At 41.6% G+C, this 19,946-nt stretch overlaps 1 protein-coding gene and 1 pseudogene across 2 annotated transcripts in view; one reads left to right on the top strand and one right to left on the bottom strand.

Moving 5' to 3' along the window:
- LOC114508800 (methylthioadenosine phosphorylase) overlaps positions 1-19,946 on the top strand; it is a 49,747-nt gene that overhangs the window by 23,158 nt on the left and 6,643 nt on the right. For both annotated transcript variants that reach the window (XM_036021542.1, XM_028526877.2), the window contains exons 5-6: positions 13,587-13,689; positions 18,667-18,906. In XM_036021542.1, the coding sequence (XP_035877435.1) occupies positions 13,587-13,689; positions 18,667-18,906 (343 nt within the window). The remainder of the gene's footprint in view (positions 1-13,586; positions 13,690-18,666; positions 18,907-19,946) is intronic.
- On the bottom strand, positions 17,075-17,535 carry LOC114504853 (annotated as a pseudogene).

The following is a 19,946-nucleotide window of genomic DNA, read 5'->3' as shown; positions in this document are numbered from 1 at the left end:
ATCACTTCTTCCCAGCTTGACTGCCCTCAAAGCTAGTTTGCATACTACCACCTAAAAAAATACAGAAATAAAAATACAGTCAGAGGGGTGCTGGAAACCAAGCATCTGCTCCACTCTGTGGGGCCTTCCCCCTAAACCTGACCCTGGGGTATATGTGAGTGGTGATGAGCACCAGCTTCTGCCAGACTTCTGAATTAAATGTAGCTGGGGGGCGGGATGTCCTAATTTTTTATATAGAATACCTCACTCAGCTCTTCCTGTCATTTGGTGTAATTTTTTCCTAGTTCCTTTTGTCATTGATGCTAATGATCTTTGACATGTACTTAAAAATATCTTGTCACCTTTGTGGTGGTTTCTTCCATTGCTTTTCTACTTCATATCCCTGCTCAATTTCCTCTGCCCAGTAAAATATTAAGGTTTATTATCTGGTTACATCTGGTTTTCTGAATGTAAAGACGTTATTTCTGGATAATTCTGAAGTGAAAGAAAATATTGAGCTCGTCCCACAGGTCAGGTGTTAGGTACTAGATAATTAATATTCTATACCTATTGCTGGTGGTGATGGTGAAAACTTTTTAAAGGCTTTCTGACTCATTAAAGTTTAATGTATACATGGCTGCCATGGCCCGGTGCCTCAGCTGGTTGGAGCATCATCCAGTACACCAAGAGGTGGCGGGTTTGATATTGGTCGGGGTACATGCAAGAAGTAGCCGACCAGTGTTTCTCTCTCTCTCCCTCTCTTCCCCTCCTTTCCTCTCTCTCTCTCTAAATCAATGAACAGGTCCTCAGGTGAGGATTAAAAATCTGTGTGTGTGTGTGTGTATATATATATATAAATCCATGCCTTTCCAAGCAGCCTCCCCATTTGCATTTTGCAGTCCTAAAAAAAGCACCAACCAGTGCATTTTTCTAGCCACACACCAGGATGTGTGTACAAAGCAGTGGTTGAGCAACCATCCCGTGGGACATTGTGAATCTGTAAATAGGTTTGTTAAAGCTTCGTGTGGTGCCCTGGTTGGTGTAGCTCAGTGGATTGAGTGTGGGCTGTGAACCAAAGGGTCGCCAGTTTGATGCCCAGTCAGGGCACATGCCTGGGTTGTGGGCCAGGTCCCCAGTAGGAGGTACTTGAGAGGCAACCACACATTGATGTTTCTCTCCTTCTCTGTCTCCCTCCCTTCCCCTCTCTCTAAAAATAAATAAATAAAAGATTAAGCCATTATTTTTAAAAAAGCTTCTTGTGGTGACTTGGAGCAGCGTCTGATACTTTGCAGTGAAAACAGAGCTGACGGTCCTTACTATGTTCCTGGTGCTAATTATCACAGCAGTAGGCAGCATCCCAGACATACTTTATTATCCCCTTCTACAGGTAAGAAAACTAAGGCCCAAAGACATTGTTACTCACCACCTGTGTCAGAGCGCGGATTTTGTTTTGTTCTTGCACGAGTGCTCTGCGTGCTCTATTGATCAAGACCTGATGAAAAATAGAAAATATGAAGGGAAAACGGTTACCTGTTTATTGAGCAGTTTTACCTCATTGGGACATGAACACCCACTGGCTTTTCTCCTTTCCTAAGGTGCCCTGAGCAGGTAGGGGCATTCGTTAGATCAGGCTGGGATGACCTTTAGTGACGTTGGTCCAAGTTCATAACCTTTCAGTTCCTTCTGGTTAATAAAACAGATTCATTCCATTTCTTAGTTTGCTGCCATTTGTGCCAAAACTCCTGCTTTCCCCACTGTAGTTTTAAACTCTTTTCCTTTCCCCAAGTGCCCTTTGTACCCTGATTCCCTGACCCAAATGTTCTAGGATATGACCCCTTCACTTATATACATGCTCTTGACCTCGCTGTCCATAAATGCATATATATATGCACACCCACCCACATAAATACACACCAATTTAGAAGGCTCTTTCTTGATCCTCTTGATCTTAGAATTATGCAAATTGTCTAGGGTGTTAATATTCTTTTATTCTAACCAATTGGTTACTTGGCCTTAAATTTTTTGCCATCTCCACCCATTTATATACTTTTGTCTTTGGTGTTCTAACTAAACTGATATTCAACATGCACATCTGTGTTTTAAGAGTAATACATGTTTGTAATAAAATGAAATGTAGATAGTGTAGGAAGGTATGTGGTAAACAGCAAAACTCTCCTGTGTGTTTGGCAGGTGTGCGCCCTGCCGTAGCCCATTGAAAAGCAAATGTGTGAGATCTACTATCAAACTTGATGATATACATGGCTATTGACCCAACTAGTTCATTTTCTTGAGAAACACATGCACAAGGGAGCTCATGCGGAGATATTGGTTATGACATTTTTAATCACCCATTTATTTATAATAATGCAAGTTCTGGTTGGTTTATCCATGGCATTCTCTGCAGCACTTAAACAAATCAAGTGGATTATAGCTGCTGGTACAGGGAAGTCTCCAAGATACATCATTAACTAAATCAAGCACATTGTAAAACAGTCCATATTGTATACCATTTATATATTTTAAACACAAAGCAAAACTATCTTTTGTGTGACTGAATAGGAATTCTAGAAAACTTGCTGTCTTCCCTTTGAATCATACCTCAGCTTTCCACACTTACAGTCAGACACCCACCGTGGTCTTCCTGACAGCCACACACTGTTCTGTTGTTGGATATCGGATTTATTTCAGCTGGCCTCTGAGTGGGACATTTGATCGTTTTCCACTTCCTGTAAGTATTAAGTGTATGTACTTAGTTAACGTGTGTGTCCTGTTATCTTGGTGTGAACATAGCCTGTTGGGTGAATGGCCCACAGAGCTACTGGCATTAAGGTGACTGTGACATACTCGCTGTCCAGAGGCCTTCTTGCCCTCGGAGCTCAGGCTGTAATGAAAAGAGGGTGACATGATGTTGGGGTCTAAAAATGGAAGTTGTCTCTGTCCATGCACATTTCTGTTTGAATATCCTTTTTTTATGTATATTATATTGATTATGCTATTACAATTATTCCAGTCTTTTTCTCCCTTTGACCCCCTCTGCCCACTACCCCCATTGCTGCCAGTGATTTCCCCCTCCCCTCCCCCTGCCCTTAGTTCATGTCCATGGGTCACACATAAAAATTCTTTGTCTTCTCTATTTCCTGTATTGTTCTCCACTTCCCCCTATCTATTTTGTCCCTACCATTTATACTTCTTAATCTCTGCACCTTTCCTCCATTCTTCCCTTTCCTCCTCCCAGCTGATGACCGTCCAAATGGTCTCCATATCTATGAATCTGTACCTGTTCTGGTTGTTTGCTTAGTTTGTTTTTGTTTTTGTTCTTTAGGTTCAGTTGTTGGTAGTTGTGAGTTTGTTGTCATTTTACTGTTTATAGTTTTGGTCTTCTTTTTCTTAGATAAGTCCTTTAGCATTTCATATAATAAGGGCTTGGTAATGATGCACTCCTTTAGCTTTACCTTATCTGGGAAGCACTTTATCTGCCCTTCCATTCTAAATGATAGCTTTGGGGAAAAGAGTAATCTTCGTTGTAGGTCATTGCATTTCATCACTTTGAGTGAAAACTTCGTTCATTCAAATACTTCTTGCCTGCAAAGTTTCTTTTGAGAAATCGTATCATAGTCTTACAGGAACTCCTTTGTAGATAACTCTGCCTTTCTCTTGCTGCTTTTAAGATTCTTTCTTTATCTTTAACTTCTGATGTTTTCATTATGATGTGTCTTGGTGTGTACCTCTTTGAGTTCAACTTGTTTGGGACTCTGTGCTTCCTGGACTTGTCTGTCTATTTCCTTCCCCAATGTGGGGAACTTCTCTTTCTTTATTTTTTCAAATATGTTTTCAATTTCTTGCTCTTCCTCTTCTCCTTCTGGCATCCGTATGATTTGGATGTTGGCCCTTTTGGAGATGTCCCAGAGTCTTCTTAAATGCTCCTCATTTTTTGAATTCTTGTTTCTTCATTCTCTTCTATTTGAATGTTATTTGTTCCATGTGTTCCAAATCGTTGATTTGAATCCTGGCTTCCTTCCCTTCAGTGTGGGTTTCCTATTGATTTTTTTAAATTTCCCTTAGTGTACCCTTCATTTTTTTCCTTATGCTTTTGCTATATTCCTTGAGATCTTTAAGCATTCTGACCACCAGTGTTTTGAACTCTGAGTCTGATAGGTTGGCTATCTCTGCATCACTTCGTTTTTTGGGGAGTAGTTCTGTTCCATTCCTTCATTTGGGCCATATTTCTTTGTTTTCTTACTTTGGCAACCTCCCTGTGTCTATGTGCTAGGTAGAACTGCTTTGATTTCCAGTCTTAGTTCACCTGTTAAGTTTTGTGGGGCAGAGCATTGGGTTTTGGCCAGGGCAGGGCAACCTGCTTTGATGCTTTGTGGCTCCGTGTGTGGGTCAAACAGGGCATTGCCACTGCTGGCTGAGTTCTGGGGGCTTGCCTGGCACTCGCACCTTTTGCAGGCACTTCACCCGCTTCCCTTATGAGACTGGCACCTCTCCAGCTGCTGTCCTACTTGTGGTTCCCAGAGTGGGTGAGTCTGTGTACGTTCCAGGCTCTCCTAAGAACCAGCAATTTCTTCTGCTGTCCCATGCCCCACTGGTTTTTACAGCCAGAAGTTATGAAGCTTTATTTTCCTGGCACTGGAGCCCTGGGCTGCATGGTCTCGCCAGGGTCTGTGATTCCTGGCTCCCTAGGTATCCCCCATTTTTTTCCACCATGTGTGAATGTGGGTCCGCCCATTCCTCCCTGTTGCTGCTGCCTTGCTGCCACCATACCCTGTCCTCTCTGCCCCATCTCCCCATCTCCACCTCTCCTACCCATCTGGATGAATTACCTTCTTTAAATCCTTGGCTGTCAGACTTGCATAGTTTTGGTTGTTTTTCTTGAGTGATTTTCTGGCAGTTCTGGGTGTTTTGCATTTTTAAGTTAGTTGTGTTCTTCCTTATGGTTGTTCAATGAGGTAAAGCATGTCTACCTATGCTTCCTCTTGACCGGAAGCCTGGTTGCATATCTTTTAAGTGGTGTGGTAGAATCAGTTCCCCTGAACTACTTTCCTTAAGGGCAGCCAGCAGCTGGCCCTGCTTCGCTGGTGAACTGACTGACTCATGCTGAGGTTGGTGTGGACATGCACCATGCTTCTGCTATACAAGTGTGTTCCCTTTACTTGTTTGCTCCTCAGAATTTCCTCAAAGGAAAAAGATTAATAAAAGGCTATCTCTGAGTTGATTCAAGAGTCTTGATCCAGAAACAGCCCACCAGCCTGTCTTTATGTGGGCTTTCTTCCCCCTCCCTCTGAAAGTATCCAGTGTTCTTTCCTTGGTCTCAAGCTCACATCGTTTGCCAGTACACATCATTTTGTCTCCTTCACTCCTCTTTGGGCAGTTTTTTGTTTGTACACTAACTTTCTTAGCACACATCCCAGTCTGACAACCTTGACCAGCTTGCTGGGTACCCTTGACTTGACCCTTACAGGTGTCATCCTCTGAGTTTGGCAAATTTTCCATAAACGGTAGTGACGAGTGCTGAGCACTTGCTTCATGTGTTCTCATTTGGTCTCCGCATACATGGTAGAAGGTGGGTGGTATTAATTCCCCATTTTAAATATGAAAATACTGGTATAAACTGAGGTGTATTGAGAGATCAGAGTGACTATCTAGAGGCACATAGCTGGTGAGCCAGCCAGATCAGTCAGTCCCTTAAGTCTGTTTTCTGGTGAATGTCCCAAACTAATGGAGAGGTGAAATTGGCAGTCACCTCGCTGAGCTGGGAGGGTTACAATTAAAGCAAGAATTGGGGTCAGACCTTGTCATCAGTTTTTTATTACTGCAGAAACCATAACTGAGTTAGCTATATCTTAAACCACATAAGCATCTGTATTAGTTTCCTGGTGCTGCTATAACAAATCACCACAAACTTAGTGACTTAAACAATGCAAACTTACTATCTTATAATTCTGTAGGAGTCTAATGTAGGCGTCGCTGACTAAAATCAGGGTATCAGCAGGGCTGCATTCCTTGCTGGGTGTGGGGGGGGGTGTTTCTTTGTTCTTTGCTACCTGCATTCCTTGGCTTTGTCCCCTTTCATCTTCAAAGCCAACAGTAGTGAGTTGAGCCCTTCTCGCACTCTGACATTGACTTTCTGCCTCCCTCTTTCACATGTAAGGGCTCTTGTGATGACATGGAACCCATCCAATTAATCCAGGACAACTTTTCATTTTATTGTCAGCTGGTTAACAGCCTTAATACCATCTGTAGTCTTAGTTCTCCTTTGCCATGTAAAATAACATATTCACAGGTCCTGGGCATTAGGATGTACATATCTTTGCATGGGAGTGGATGAGGCTTTATTCTGCCTGCTACTACTTGTCACTTTCACAAGCTATTAGGACAGCCACCACCCCTAAACACTCTTGTTCTTGGTCTAGGATGCTTCCAGCAGGAGCGTGATCCTTCACATTCTATTCAGCACAGCTTCCCATCGGGCCCAGCTTGGGGCAAATTTAACCATGGACCCAGGAATAGATGCAGTTCTATCTCTTGATGGAAGTAAGAATAGATTCCATTAAGGACCCCATATATTAGGAAAGGTGCCCACTCAGGTACTGTTGCAGAACTAATTTCTTCCTTTAAGAAACTAGCTATAGGCCCTGGACAGTAGGGCTCAGTTAGTTGGAGTGTTGTCCCATAACTAAAGATTTGCATGTTCGATTCCCAGTCAGGGCACATACCTAGCTGGCAAGTTGAGTGCCCATCTGGGAGTGTATGGGAGGCAACCAATCGATGCTTCTCTCTTGCATTGATGTTTCTCTTTTTCTCCCTTCCCCTTTCTCTAAATAAGAAAAAAATAAGCAATGAAAAATGTCCTCAGGTGAGGATTTAAAAATAAAAGAAGAAGGAGGTTCTGGCTAAGATGGAGGCATAGGTAGAAACACTTCACTTCCTCACACAACCAAAAGAAGGACAACCAATTTACAAAAAAAAGAAAGACCAGAACTTCCAGAAAATCAAACTGTATGGAAGGCTGACAACCAAGGAGTTAAAGAAGAAACATTCATCCAGACTGGCAGGAGGGGTGGAGATAGACAGCCAGGGGGAGAGAATGCCCAGCAAGGTAACAGCTGGCAGACCAGATGGGTGAGGCAGCGGCTGACAACTGGGTAGTCCCACAGTAGCATGTGGATAAACCAGGAGGAACAACTGGGTAGCGAGACAAACTGCACAACCCAGGGTTCCATCACCAGAACAATAAAGCCTCAGAGCCCCTACCTCAAAAAATCTGTGGGGGTTGCTGTGGCCCCAGCTGCATATGAAATGTAAAGGACTTATCTAGGAAAAAGAAGATCAAAACTATGAACAATAAAATGACAACAAACTCATTACTATCAACAACTGAACCTAAAAATTCTGCGTTATTTTGCTTTGCATAGACTTCACTTTTTCCTTATTTTGTAGCTGTACTCAGATATTTCTGTAAGCATTTTAACTACCAGTATTTTGAACTCTGTATCTGATAGGTTGGCTTTCTCCTCATCATTTTTTTCTTTTTTGGAGTTTTGATCTGTTCTTTCATTTGGGCCATATTTCTGTCTTGTCACACCCCTCATGTTGTAAAGGGCAGAGCCTTAGGTATTTGCCTAATACCTTAGAAGTTGGACCCAAAGAAGCACACACCATGGCCATGACACGTCATTAAGTTACCCAAGATTAAAGATAGGGAGAGAATCTTAAAAGCAGCAAGAGGAAAGGAGACAGTTATGTACAAAGGAATTCACATAAGACTGTCAGCTGATTTCTCAAAAGAAACCTTGCAGGCAAGAAGGGGCTGGAAAGAAGTATTCAAAGTCATGAAAGGAACTACAACCTAGAGTATTCTATCCAGCAAAGCTATCATTTAGAATGGAAGGGCAGATAAAGTGCCTCCCAGATAAGGTCAAGTTCAAGGAGTTCATCATCACCAAGCCCTTATTATATGAAATGTTAAAGGACTTATCTAGGAAAAAGAAGAAGATCAAAACTATGAACAATAAAATGACAACAAACTCACAACTATCAACAACTGAACCTAAAAAATAAAAACAGACTAAGCAAATAATTCAAATGGGAGCAGAATCATAGAAATGGTGGTCACATGGAAGGTTATCAGCAGGGACGGGGATGGTAGAATGAGAGAAAAGGTACAGGGAATAACTAGCATAATTGATAGGTAGAAAATAGACAGGGGGAGGTTAAGAATAGTATAGGAAATTGAGAAACCAAAGAACATATGTACAACCCATGGATGTGAACTAAGGTGGGGGCAGAGGGAATACTGAAGAGAATGGGGGTACCAGGTAGAAGAGGATAAAGGGGAGAAAAAAATGGAACAAGTGTAATAGCATAATCAATAAAATATACTCAAAAAATAAATAAATAAAGCAGTAGCAAGAAACTACCTGCATGTTACTGCCATTGATGCACTTCATACTTTTGCTTCTGCTGCACCTGCATGGATCTTTAATGTGACTTGAGTGAATACTGTGTGCCAGGTACTGGGTCAATCTCAAAGCAATAGAAGTAATAATAGTTCCTTGCAACAATTACTTGATCTCCAAATGCACATATTTGCCATGTAATGTAGATGTTACTGCATCAGAGTCTATTGGGATGGAACTACTGAAGGGTTTTGTGACCCTTTTGTCATGTTTAAATGGGGGTGTTAGTGCAGATGTTGCTGTTACTCGCCTTATGAAGAAAGAACTCAGGGAGGTTAAGCAATTTGTTTAAGACTGCACAAAAATTTAGTGACAAGATCAAATCAGGTACAAAACTGCATTTTATGTTTTCTCCCTGTCATTGATAATACTCAGCATGAGTGAGCTATTGTTAGGTTAGAAGAGCTGCTTTGGCTGAAAGTTGGCAGTCACCAGGCAGGCCTCCTCTTAGTCAGATGACTTGTCCCTGCGATGTGGGACTTGCCTGACATTTATTTCTGGCATTTTGCTGAGTTTTAAGAACTCTCCTCTCTCCATTAAAAACCCTCAGGGAATCCTGGCTGATGTGGCTCAGTGGGCTGAGTGCCAGCCTATGAACCAAAGGGTCACTGGTTTGATTCCCAGTCAGGGCACATGCCTGGGTTGCAGAGCAGGTCCCCAGTAGGGTGTGTGCCAGAGGCAAGCACACAGTGATGTTTCTCTCCCTCTGTTTCTTCCTTCTCCTCCCTCTAAAAATAAATAAAATCTTTTTTAAAAAAACCCTCAGGGAGAATAAGAGCTCGTAAAATTACATGCATTTTCATTTTGGCATTTCCCTTGGCTCTTGCCCTCCACTCACCTCATTGTGATTAGAAACCTCATAGCTGAATTTTTTTCATCTTTGAGCATGCCTTGTCATTTTATACTGTGCCGGAGTATTGCTGTTTATAGTGATTTAATTTTAGATTATTAAATCCTTCATTGAATGTGTTGACATTTAGTTAATACAAAACACCACAAACAAGTGCCATCCTCAGCCACAGCTTGTCCTTGGTACTGGCTCCCAATTCTGTCTCCAGCCCAGACCTCATTTCTGAGCCTACTGTGTGATATCTGGACTTCAGCCTCCTAGAGCCCTTGTCAATGAGTGGATAGACACCATATTTTGATTGGAAAATGGAGAATCAAAGGGATAGGGCAATTTGATATAAGCCAGATAGCTAGTAATTAGGAAACTGTTTAAAAAGAAAAATGTAAAATATTCCACTTGAGGGAATTAAAACTATAGTTTGTAAGTGTCACATATTGCCTTGGCTGGGTGGCTCAGTTGGAATGCCATCCTGTATACCAAAAGGCAGTGGGTTTGAGGCCTGGTCAGGAGCCACTCTTAACCCAAAAGGTTGCAGATTTGATCCCTTGTTGGGGTGTGCACAGGAGGCAACTGATGGAAGTTTCCCACTTTCTCTTCTCCCTCCCTCCCTCTCCCCCTTCCTTTCTAAAGTCAATAATAAAAAATATCCTTAGGTGAAGATTAAGAATAAACATAAAAAGTAAGTATCATATATCTATAGTATAATATGAAGCATGAATACTGCATGTTATGTTTTCAAGTAAAAATTCAGAACAAACGGGAGTAATTAAGGAAAGCAGGGATGGAGGTAGAAAAGAGGGATAGAGATGGATAAGATGGGGGTGTAATCACTGGATGTGTAGTGGCCCTATTTCCATATTCAGTCACTGTTGTGAATAGAAATGTTACTAATACTTGACTCACGGAGGCTGAAATCAAGTCAGAGCTGGAATAAATGGTGCCACGGCCTGTTCTTCAAGCCTGTCTGAAATTGCTTCAGGGTTAAGTTGGCCTTTTCTTTAAGACACAGTCAAGGTTTTCATTCCTCCACAGCACTGAGGCCTCATCGTTGAGTGAGGTGGTAGGTAGACATACCAGCTGTGTACACTGGACTGGGAAAACTATTTCTCAGTGCTGTTCCCCACCCTCCTCCCCCGGAAATAAGCATTGAGTGCTCTACCTTCCCGTTGGCTTTGCCTTGCCCCGCCCCGCCCCTCCCCTGTGCTTCCCTCGGTAGGAAAAATGAGGGTGCTCTTTCCTGTGTTACTCATGAGTTCAAGCTTAGAACAATGTGATGAACTCAGAAAATGGCTTATTCTGAACATTTCTGGTGAGAAATTGCTGGGTGACTTGGCACTGAGTTTTGAATTCAAAAATATTTTACAAAAAACTGGAACTAAGAGACTTCAGAACTAATTACAGCTGATAGAGGAACAAGGCAGCAGAGAGATAAATTCCAAATTTGCAGCAGAACAAAATGCTTAGATCAAAGGCATAGAAAATAAGATTGAAAGTAGAAGAGAGGATTATTCTCAATTTTATTTTATTTTTTAAGTATTCTTATTGACTATGCTATTACAGTTTTCCCAATTTTTCCTCCTTTACCTCCTCTCCACCCCATCCCCCCAGTCCACCAGCATTCCCCCACCTTAGTTTATGTCTGTGGGTTGTACATATAAGTTCTTTCAGTTCTCTGTTTCCTATACCATTTTTTATCTCTCTCTCCCTGTCTATTTTATGCCTACCAATTATGCTTCTTCTTCCCTGTACCTTCACCCGCCCCCTGATATTCCTCCCTTCCCCCTCCCACTGAAAACCCTCCCTATGATGTCCATTTCTCTGATTGTGTTCCTGTTCTGGTTGTTTGCTTAGTTTTCATTTTCATTGTTCTTCTTTTCTTTTATGTTCATTTGTTGGTAGTTGTGGGTTTGTTGTCATTTTATTGTTCATATTTTTTATCTTCTTTTTCTTAGGTAAGTCCCTTTAACATTTCATATAATAATGGCTTGGTGATGATGAACTCCTTGAACTTGACCTTATCTGGGAAGCACTTTATCTGCCTATGCATTCTAAATTATAGCTTTTCTGAATAAAGCATTCTTGGATGTAGGTCCTTGCCTTTCGTGATTTTGAATACTTCTTTCCAGCCCCTTCTTGCCTGCAAGGTTTTGTTTTATTTTTTTCTTTTTGTTTGTCTTTTTGTTTTTTGAGAAATCAGCTGATAGCCTTATGGGAAATCCTTTGTAAGTAACTGTCTCCTTTTCTCTGGCTGCTTTTAAGATTCTCTCCTTATCTTTAATCTTGGGTAACTTGATGATGTGCCTTTGTGTGTTCTTCCTTGGGTCCAACTTCTCTGGGACTCTCTGGGCTTCCTGGACTTCCTGGAAGTCTATTTTCTTTACCAGATTGGGGAAGTTGTCTTTCATTATTTGTTCAAATAAGTTTCCAGTTTCCTGCTCTTGTTCTTCTCTTCTGGCACCCCTATAATTCAGATATTGGAACATTTCAGGTTGTCCAGAGGTTCATAAGTCTCTCTTCACTTTTTTGAATTCTTGTTTCTTCATTCTGTTCCGGTTGGATGTTTATTTTTTCCCTTCTGTTCCAAATGGTTGCTTTGAATCCTGGTTTCCTTCCTGTCACAGTTGGTTCCCTAAATATTTTGCTTTATATCATCTTGGGTATCTTTCATTTGTTTTTTCATTTTTCGTCCAAACTCAATCAGGTCTGTGAGCACTTTGATTATCAGGGCTTTAAATTCTCCATCAGATAGGTTGGCTATCTCCTCATCACCTAACTCTCTGAAGTTATGCTCTGTTCTTTTGTTTGGGCCATATTTCTTTGTCTTGACCCACCTGTTAAGTTGCAGTGGGGCAGGGCCTTGGGTATTCACCCAGGGCTGGGCAACCCTCCCTGCTGGGCTGTGATGCTGCCTGCCGAGGAGGGGCCAGCGAGGAAACAATGCTGCTCACCTGCTTGTTTTCTCCCACCCTGGCAACTGCCATAATCCACAGTCAACTCTCACTCTCAGTTTTCCCTTCAGCCAGCCAGCCTGCACGTTCCACTGCCTTGCTGGGGTTTTTCTGAGCCGGTCCCACCCACACAGTCCACCATCCTCACTGAGGTTTTTCTCAGCTGGCTCCATCCACACAGCCTTACCACAGATTTCTTACCAGTCTAGTTGTTCTGGTTGATTTTTTTCTTTAATTCCTTGGTTGTCAGAGTTACATGCAGTTTGATTTTCTGGCACTTCTGGTTGTTTATTGATTTTAGATTGGTTGTTATCCTCCTTTTGGTTGTGCGAGGAAGCAAAGGGTTTCTACCTACGCCTCCGTCTTGGCCAGAATTCCCCATGGTCTTTTTAATGTATTGCTGCGTCCAGATTGCCAATATTTTGTTGAGGATTTTAGCATCTACGTTCATCAGTAATACTGGCCTGTAGTTTTCTTTTTTTGTTGTATCTTTACCTTATCCCTGGTTGTCAGGAGCCCTGCAGCCATATTCCTGGTCTGCTGATTGCTCTCCTGGAGAAGAATCAAGTTGGACAAGCAGGGCTCACTCACCACCAGCACGGAAAGACAGTCACCACGCCCAGTGACCAGATTACTCTCAATTTTAAAACATGACCATCAAATGCAAGATGAGGACTTTATTTGGACGCAAAACTAAAATAACTGTTTTTGCAAAATGGACATTTTTGAGGACCTCAGGGAAATTTGCGTATGGTCTATATATTAGCAGATCCTGAGGAATTGATGTTATTTTTATTAGATGTGATACTGGCATTGCAGTGGAAACAGTCCACATATTTTGGTCCATCTGAAGTAGGGGTAAAATGACAAAATCTGGGGTTTGCAGCCATGGAGATATTAACAGATAAAGCAGATTTCAACCAGGCTTGGAAATTGTTGAATCTAGGTGGTGGGTATAAATAGGGTTCACTGTACAGTCTTCTACGTTCGCAGCAATGGGGAGTTTTCATATTGACTTCTTAAGTGCTTTCCCTGCCCTCCCGAGCCCACAGTTGAGTTGTGCCTGCGGTCCAGTGTGGTTATTATGTCTCGGCCATGGGACCACGGGCACTTGAGTTCCTGTGGGAAAGTATGTTGCCGCCAACCCAGCACCAGAGAAGCCAAATACCATCCTGAAGCTGCTGTTTTACCAGTTGCCTTCAGCTTGTCAGAGCCGTTGCTTCTGGATTGTGGACCAAGGTGTCGATCTAGATACAGCTGATTTCACTGGCCCTCAGAGAATGGAGAGATGGCTTTCTTTAAAACAAAACAGCAACAACAAAAAACCCTTTTCACTTTATTTTGTAGGACCACCAGAAGGCCTCAGACCTTCTACGATGGGAGTCATTCCTGTGCCAGAGGAGTGTGCCACATATCAGTGGCTGAGCCGTTCTGCCCCAAAACGAGAGAGGTTTGTGCCCTTTCTGGAAGGTACACCAAGATAAATCATAAGGGCTTAGGGTGGCATCTAGAGTTAGATCAATTGGCCAATAAGCACGTGGTCCCTTATCCCCTCTCAAGTTCTTATGCAGGGTTTTAAGTTTTGGTTTGCTGTCAGGATACCCTTTACATAATTTAGAATAGACTAACAAATAAGTCAAGAGTATATAGTCTGCAACCAGGTTACTTGGGGTCTAATCTCTGCTCTTCAGCTTAATAGCTGTGTGTCATTGGATAAGTTACTTAACACCTCTAGGCTTCAGTTTCCTCATCTGTAAAATGAAGGTAATGATTACATGTACATCATAGGACTGTGTGAGGGATTAAAGAGTTAGTATCTACAAAGTGCTTTGAACAATGCCTATTAGTATTGAAACATCCAATGACTACTAACTGCTTTTATGAATTAGGTTATTATTATTATTGGTACTTTATAAATTGTCAGCTTGGCATCATTTGTCTTTGAGCTGAGTTCGGCCATTACTCTCCAGCCTTCTCTCTGAAATTAGAGTAAAATTTCAGAGAAATTTACTCTGGAGACAGCCTTACAAAAGTCACAATCACACTGTAATCCCAAGTTTGAAAGCCAGGTGCAACACAACAGATTAGAGGCATTGTCAGAGGTGAACTGCCTCATGAAATCTACTTTTAAATTAATTTACAGAATATAAATACGTAAACATGTTAGTCATTCAGCTAACTTTAACATTTGCATATGGATAGCAGAAAATTTGTTATAGCTTTTATATTCACCCTTGCATAGCCATGAAAACAAGTTTGCCTATAGTTAACAGCAAGATCAACTTAACCTCGCTGTGGTTTTAAAAAAAAACCAAAACCAAAAAAACCTGGAATGCAAAGTCAGGGGTTGTGGAGAGCCATTTGAGGTATACCACTGTATGTGCATTCTCTCTGACCTCTGTGAACGTACATATTTTACATGTTCATAAAAATGGCAAGTTAAGCCCTGGCTGGTGTAGCTCAGTGGATTGATTGAGCACAGGCTGTGAACCAAAGGGTCACCAGTTCAATTCCCAATCAGGGCCCATGCCTGGGTTGTGAGGCAGGTCTCCAGTAGGGGGCGTGTGAGAGGCAACCACACATTGATATTTCTCTCCCTCTCTTTTTCCCTCCCTTCTCCTCTCTCTAAAAAATTAATAAATAAAATCTTTTTTTAATGGCAAGTTAAGTTTGTATGTATGTATGTACTTAGACGTATCTAGTTATCAATGAAATACATATATCAAAATGCTGCTGGTCTTCCCACTGAAACACAGGCCTGTCTATATAATGAATTTGCTCTCTTGGGGAAACTAGATATGTATAAAATTCTAGTCCATTTCAAAATGGGGATAGTTTGGGAAGAAATAGACTAGGGAGACAATGTCATGTTAGTACGACATTAAAGATCTTGTCCCAGGTAGAAAACAATGACTTCAGTATTCTGGGTAGATGTGGGCGGAGGAAGTGCCAGTAATGTATACAGACCACATGTAAATGTGGTAGCTGGGTGATGGTTGCCAGGAATGAACTTGGCCTCCCTTGATAGACAGTGGCTGTACCATATCCTCCCATTTGTGTTAAAGTATGTGTGTGTAAAGAAATTAATATGAGAATATTTATGTGCAAATAGAGTGTTTCTGGAAAGTTGACCAGAAAACAGTGGTCTCCTTTAAGGCAGTGAATTGCATCACTAGGACGTGGATGGAGGAATGATAACATTTTGTATGATGCAGGTTTTACCTGTTACAAAAATAGTGTCACTTCTAAGTCATTTTAGGAAGTAGTTTTGAGTATGCTCTTTAGGAGTCCTGACACATGAAATATATTTAGCCTGGTGATCTAATATTGCTAATATGCAGGGATGGTGGCAGATTGAGTAGTTCCATTATGATTAGGTAAGACATGGAAACCAACGCAGCTTAGCCTCAGACCCGGAGATCTCTCAGCCTGCCAACTGTATTTCTGATACCTTATGATGATGTAATCTGTTGTGGCGATGCAAAGTGCTGGTTCAAGTGGTGAGGCCCCAGAGTCCATCAGCGTGCCCAGCCCGCATCCGGGAGCCTCTGCTTCCTCTTCCTCCTCCCATCATGGCACCCGCCTCCCAGGGTGAGGGTGAGGACGTGCAGGCCACTGGCACAGGCTGACTGTGATCTTCCTTCAGTCACCTCTAGACATGCCCTTCAAGTTGTGTGAGACATACAGATCGGTTGTTCGGGATTTTTAAAGACATTTAATGAAGACAAGACTGGGCTGGTTATATATTAACTTTGAAAAAAGTGAGGGGGGATGTGATTTAGGCCCCTGCATTTATAACCTGTACTCTTTCAGGAAAAGGTTCAATTAGGCATAATCTTATTTTCAGTATATAGAGAATGAGTAAACGTTGTGATGAAGCAGCGACTATTTGTTGTCTGTGCTCGTCATGGTTCTAAGTTTGGAAATGCTGCGGCTCTAATTAAAATTCTTTCACTGCCGTAGCATAGTATAAGTTATTTTTAAAGAAGTAGATTAATTTACATATGTGATTCAGACATAAACAGGCAAGACTTCCCTACATCAGAGCCTTTTATTGACTTTGAGTCAATACATTTTATATTTATTTACATACATATATATTATTATATATACTTACAAATAAATAAATATATATAATCTCCCAGGAATCTTTGCCAGTTATTTGGTGAGCCTGTAAAAGCTGCCAGTACAATAAATCCTCATTTAACCCTGATGATGGGTTCTTGGAGATTGCAACTTTAATGCAAAATGATGAACAATGAAATCAATTGTACAGAAGGCTGTGATAGACAAGAATTGAGTTCTTATGTCCTATTTCTGGTGACAAAAATATCACCAAACTTCTAAATATAAAGACCCAAAACCTTTCTAATATTAAACATTGAAATAAATGTGAGTTATACATACATTTAAGAAAGATGAATAAAAGCAGGTAAGATAGTTATTCTCCAGCCTGCTTATTCTAGTTCAGGGTCACAGGTGGCCAGACCTCATCTGCCGGCAGCTCAGGGCATCAGGCGGGAACCCACCCTAGACTGGAGGCCCTTCCATCTCAGGGCACTCTCAGCACACCCACACTCACTCAGACCAGGACAGGGCAGAAACCACCTGATGTCACATCTCTGGGGTGTGAGTACTCAGAGGAAACCCACCCAGACATGGGGAGAACCTGCAGACTGCACACAAACGGTAGCTCATTTAATTGTCATACAGTGTTAGAATTCCCATTCTATAGGTGAGAGAAGTAAGACATACAAAGGTTGAGGGAATTTTCAGCAGTGCTTAATTAACAGTTATATTTAAAAGACTAGTTGTTTTTTTCCATTGCAAGTTTTTAATTAAAGCTGTATATAAAATTACATTATTCCTGCATCATCTCAATTGTTTTTTCCTTGTATTTGCCCTCTTCCTTTCCTACTTGGCGAGATTTGGCCTCACATTCAAAGATCTTTTTGCGGTCTTTGTCTAGTTTTAGTCTAGTGATAACCACCTTGCTGGGGTGAATGCCCACATGAACAGTTGTACCGTTAGCTTTCTCCCACTGTAACTGTTAAATGTAGATGACGTATTTCTTCCTGTAAACCTGGACCACTTTGCCAATTTGCTGCCCTTTGTAATGTCCTTGCACAACCTGAACTTCATCATCTTATTGGATGGGCATGGACTGAACATTGTACATCTGTCTCAGCTCTTTGGAAAGAGGAGAAGACACAGTCTTTCTGTGAATGTGGGAAGGTGCATTGAAATGCCTTTTACAGTTCTTGCTCCGGTCAGACGTCACAAAGGGATTGAACGGTCACTTGGCGCCTCAGCGGTGACCACAAAAAGGAAGAGACCCAGACACTACTTCCAGTTCAAAAAGACTAGTTTCTTTTTGTTTTTTGTTTTTTTTTAATTAAAAAGATGTTGAAGCACAGGCCAAAAAGAAAATGAAATTAATTAATAACCTGAAGTTTAGATGTTATTAATTAGACACTGGGAAAAGTGATCAAACTTAAAAATAATGTCTCTAAAATCCACATGTGGCCTTGCCACTAAAGGGGTGCTAAGATATATTTTTCCTTGAACAGAAAAAATGAGCATGGCTCCTGAAAAAATAGTGTGCTGTTTTTAACGTGTGTCCTTGGAGAGGCAACAGGCAGAAGAGATTATGAAGAAACTACTTTGTAGTCAAAAAAGCATTCATAGAAGTTTTCAGATTTTTTACAAAAGAGCAATGAGAATGAATTTCTCAGGAGCTTGGAGACAGTTCTCAGAATGTCTCTTTGAAGAGATGTGAATGAGGAGCGCCATCTTAGCTGAGCTGTGGAGGTTAAGAGCCTGGACTCAAGCTGTTGTGCACAGCCCAGCTTAGTCTCTTAAAGCTGTTAAGAAATAAATGACCCTGGCTGGTATAGCTCAGTGGAGTCAGCACTGGCCTGAGAGCCAAAGGGTTGCCAGTTCAATTCCCAGCCTAGGGCACATGCTTGGGTCCCCAGTAAGGGACATGCAAGAGGCAACCATATGTTGACGTCTCTCTTCCTCCTTCCCCTCTCTTTAAAAATAAGTAAATAAAATCTTTAAAAAGAAAAGAAAAAAATAAATGAGATTAAAACGTGTCAACAGATTCTTAGTGCTTAGAAAAACTTCAGCGTTTGCTCTTGTGCTGTGAGCTGTATGTGCAGGGGCTGGGGAGACAGGATATGTAAGTGGGTGAAGGTCTGGGAAACTGGGATCTCCTGGGTTCTCTCTGAGGGCCTATAGCTACTAGGCTTTTATGCTAAAAATCTTTAATCAACTTTTTAAATTTTAAGGGAGAAAATAAAATTATAAGCTGCTGTTAGGTTTGTATGCTTTGAGTTTGAGGTTCTTTTTTTTTTTTTAATTGTTGTTCGAATGCAGTTGTCTTCATTTTCCCACCACCAGTTTGTGGTTCTTTCTCTTCTAGGTCCTCACAGAAACTGCTAAGAAGCTAGGACTGCGGTGCCATTCAAAAGGGACGATGATTACAATCGAAGGACCTCGATTCAGCTCCCGGGCAGAAAGCTTCATGTTTCGAACCTGGGGGGCGGATGTTATCAACATGACCACAGTTCCAGAGGTGGTTCTTGCTAAGGAGGCTGGACTTTGCTATGCAAGTATTGCCATGGCAACAGATTATGATTGCTGGAAGGAACACGAGGAAGCGGTAGGTGGGATTCTCTCCAAAGCATGTATGTTTCTAGGTGCCTGAGCTTTTGGGTGCCATGAGCGCCTATAAGAGAAAATCTTAACTATTTGTTTCTCTTGCTTTAGTTCCAGAAGGTACCTTTTTACCAGGTTTTAAGGTCAACTCTTAATGCATTGTCAGTTGGGTATTACCAGATATTTTCAAAAGTTCTCCTTGGAAAGTAAGAACCTAGGTCTTCATAGGAAAGAAAAAGGCACTTATCCAAGGATTAATATGAATAGTACATTGTAGGCATGTATGTTGGGAATCATAATCAAAACTTGGGTGTTTTATTAAGACTAAAGGTCTTTTGATTATGATTTCCTTGTGCTGTGCTGCTGTCTGTTCTATTTTTGTTTTTAAGGAAAAAACTTAGTGTTTTTTATTACCTCTTTCTGATAAGTGGACTATATTCATATCTTACCTGTTTAACCTACTATGACTGATGCATTGCTCAGTGAGGAGTATGACAGCAAAAGAAACAAGTTCGTAAGGAGCCAACACTCTGGGGTTTTGGGGAGTGGTTAGAGATTAAGCAACCAGTGTGAGAAAGCTCAGAGTTATAAAGAAATAGTGTGCTGAGTTATAGGAGTACGAATCCAGTTCAGTCAGCTGAATATTAGAAGTCTGGGGCTCCTTCCTTACGTGTGATAGGAAACGTGGGCCTGCTTGAGTGGCCTGGAGAGGAGGGAGCCAAAGGGAGGCAGGGCTGAGGAGATGTGTATTTCAGGTGGGAAGTCCGTTAGGGGTCTTAGGCAGGAAACACAGCAAGGTCCAACTGGTGTTTGAGGATACTGGACTACCGAGGTCAGGCTTCCAAGTTTTTTCATTGTTGAAAACTTCAAGCATCTGCAAAGGTAGAGAGTCTAGTATGATGAGCGCCAGTTACCCATCACTCAGCTTTCCAGTTCTCGGCCACTGCCTCCTTTGTGTCATGTCTATGTCCCTACCTCTTCCCTCTCACCCACCCTCATTAGTTTGAAGTAAATATTTTTCTAGAAGGCCTCTTTTCTTTTTTA

This window comes from Phyllostomus discolor, chromosome 3 (genome assembly GCF_004126475.2).
Source record: "Phyllostomus discolor isolate MPI-MPIP mPhyDis1 chromosome 3, mPhyDis1.pri.v3, whole genome shotgun sequence".
NCBI classification, from domain to species: Eukaryota; Metazoa; Chordata; class Mammalia; order Chiroptera; family Phyllostomidae; genus Phyllostomus; species Phyllostomus discolor.
The sequence above is the reverse complement of the archived record's forward strand: the minus strand, read 5'-3'. Positions and strand labels throughout refer to the sequence as shown.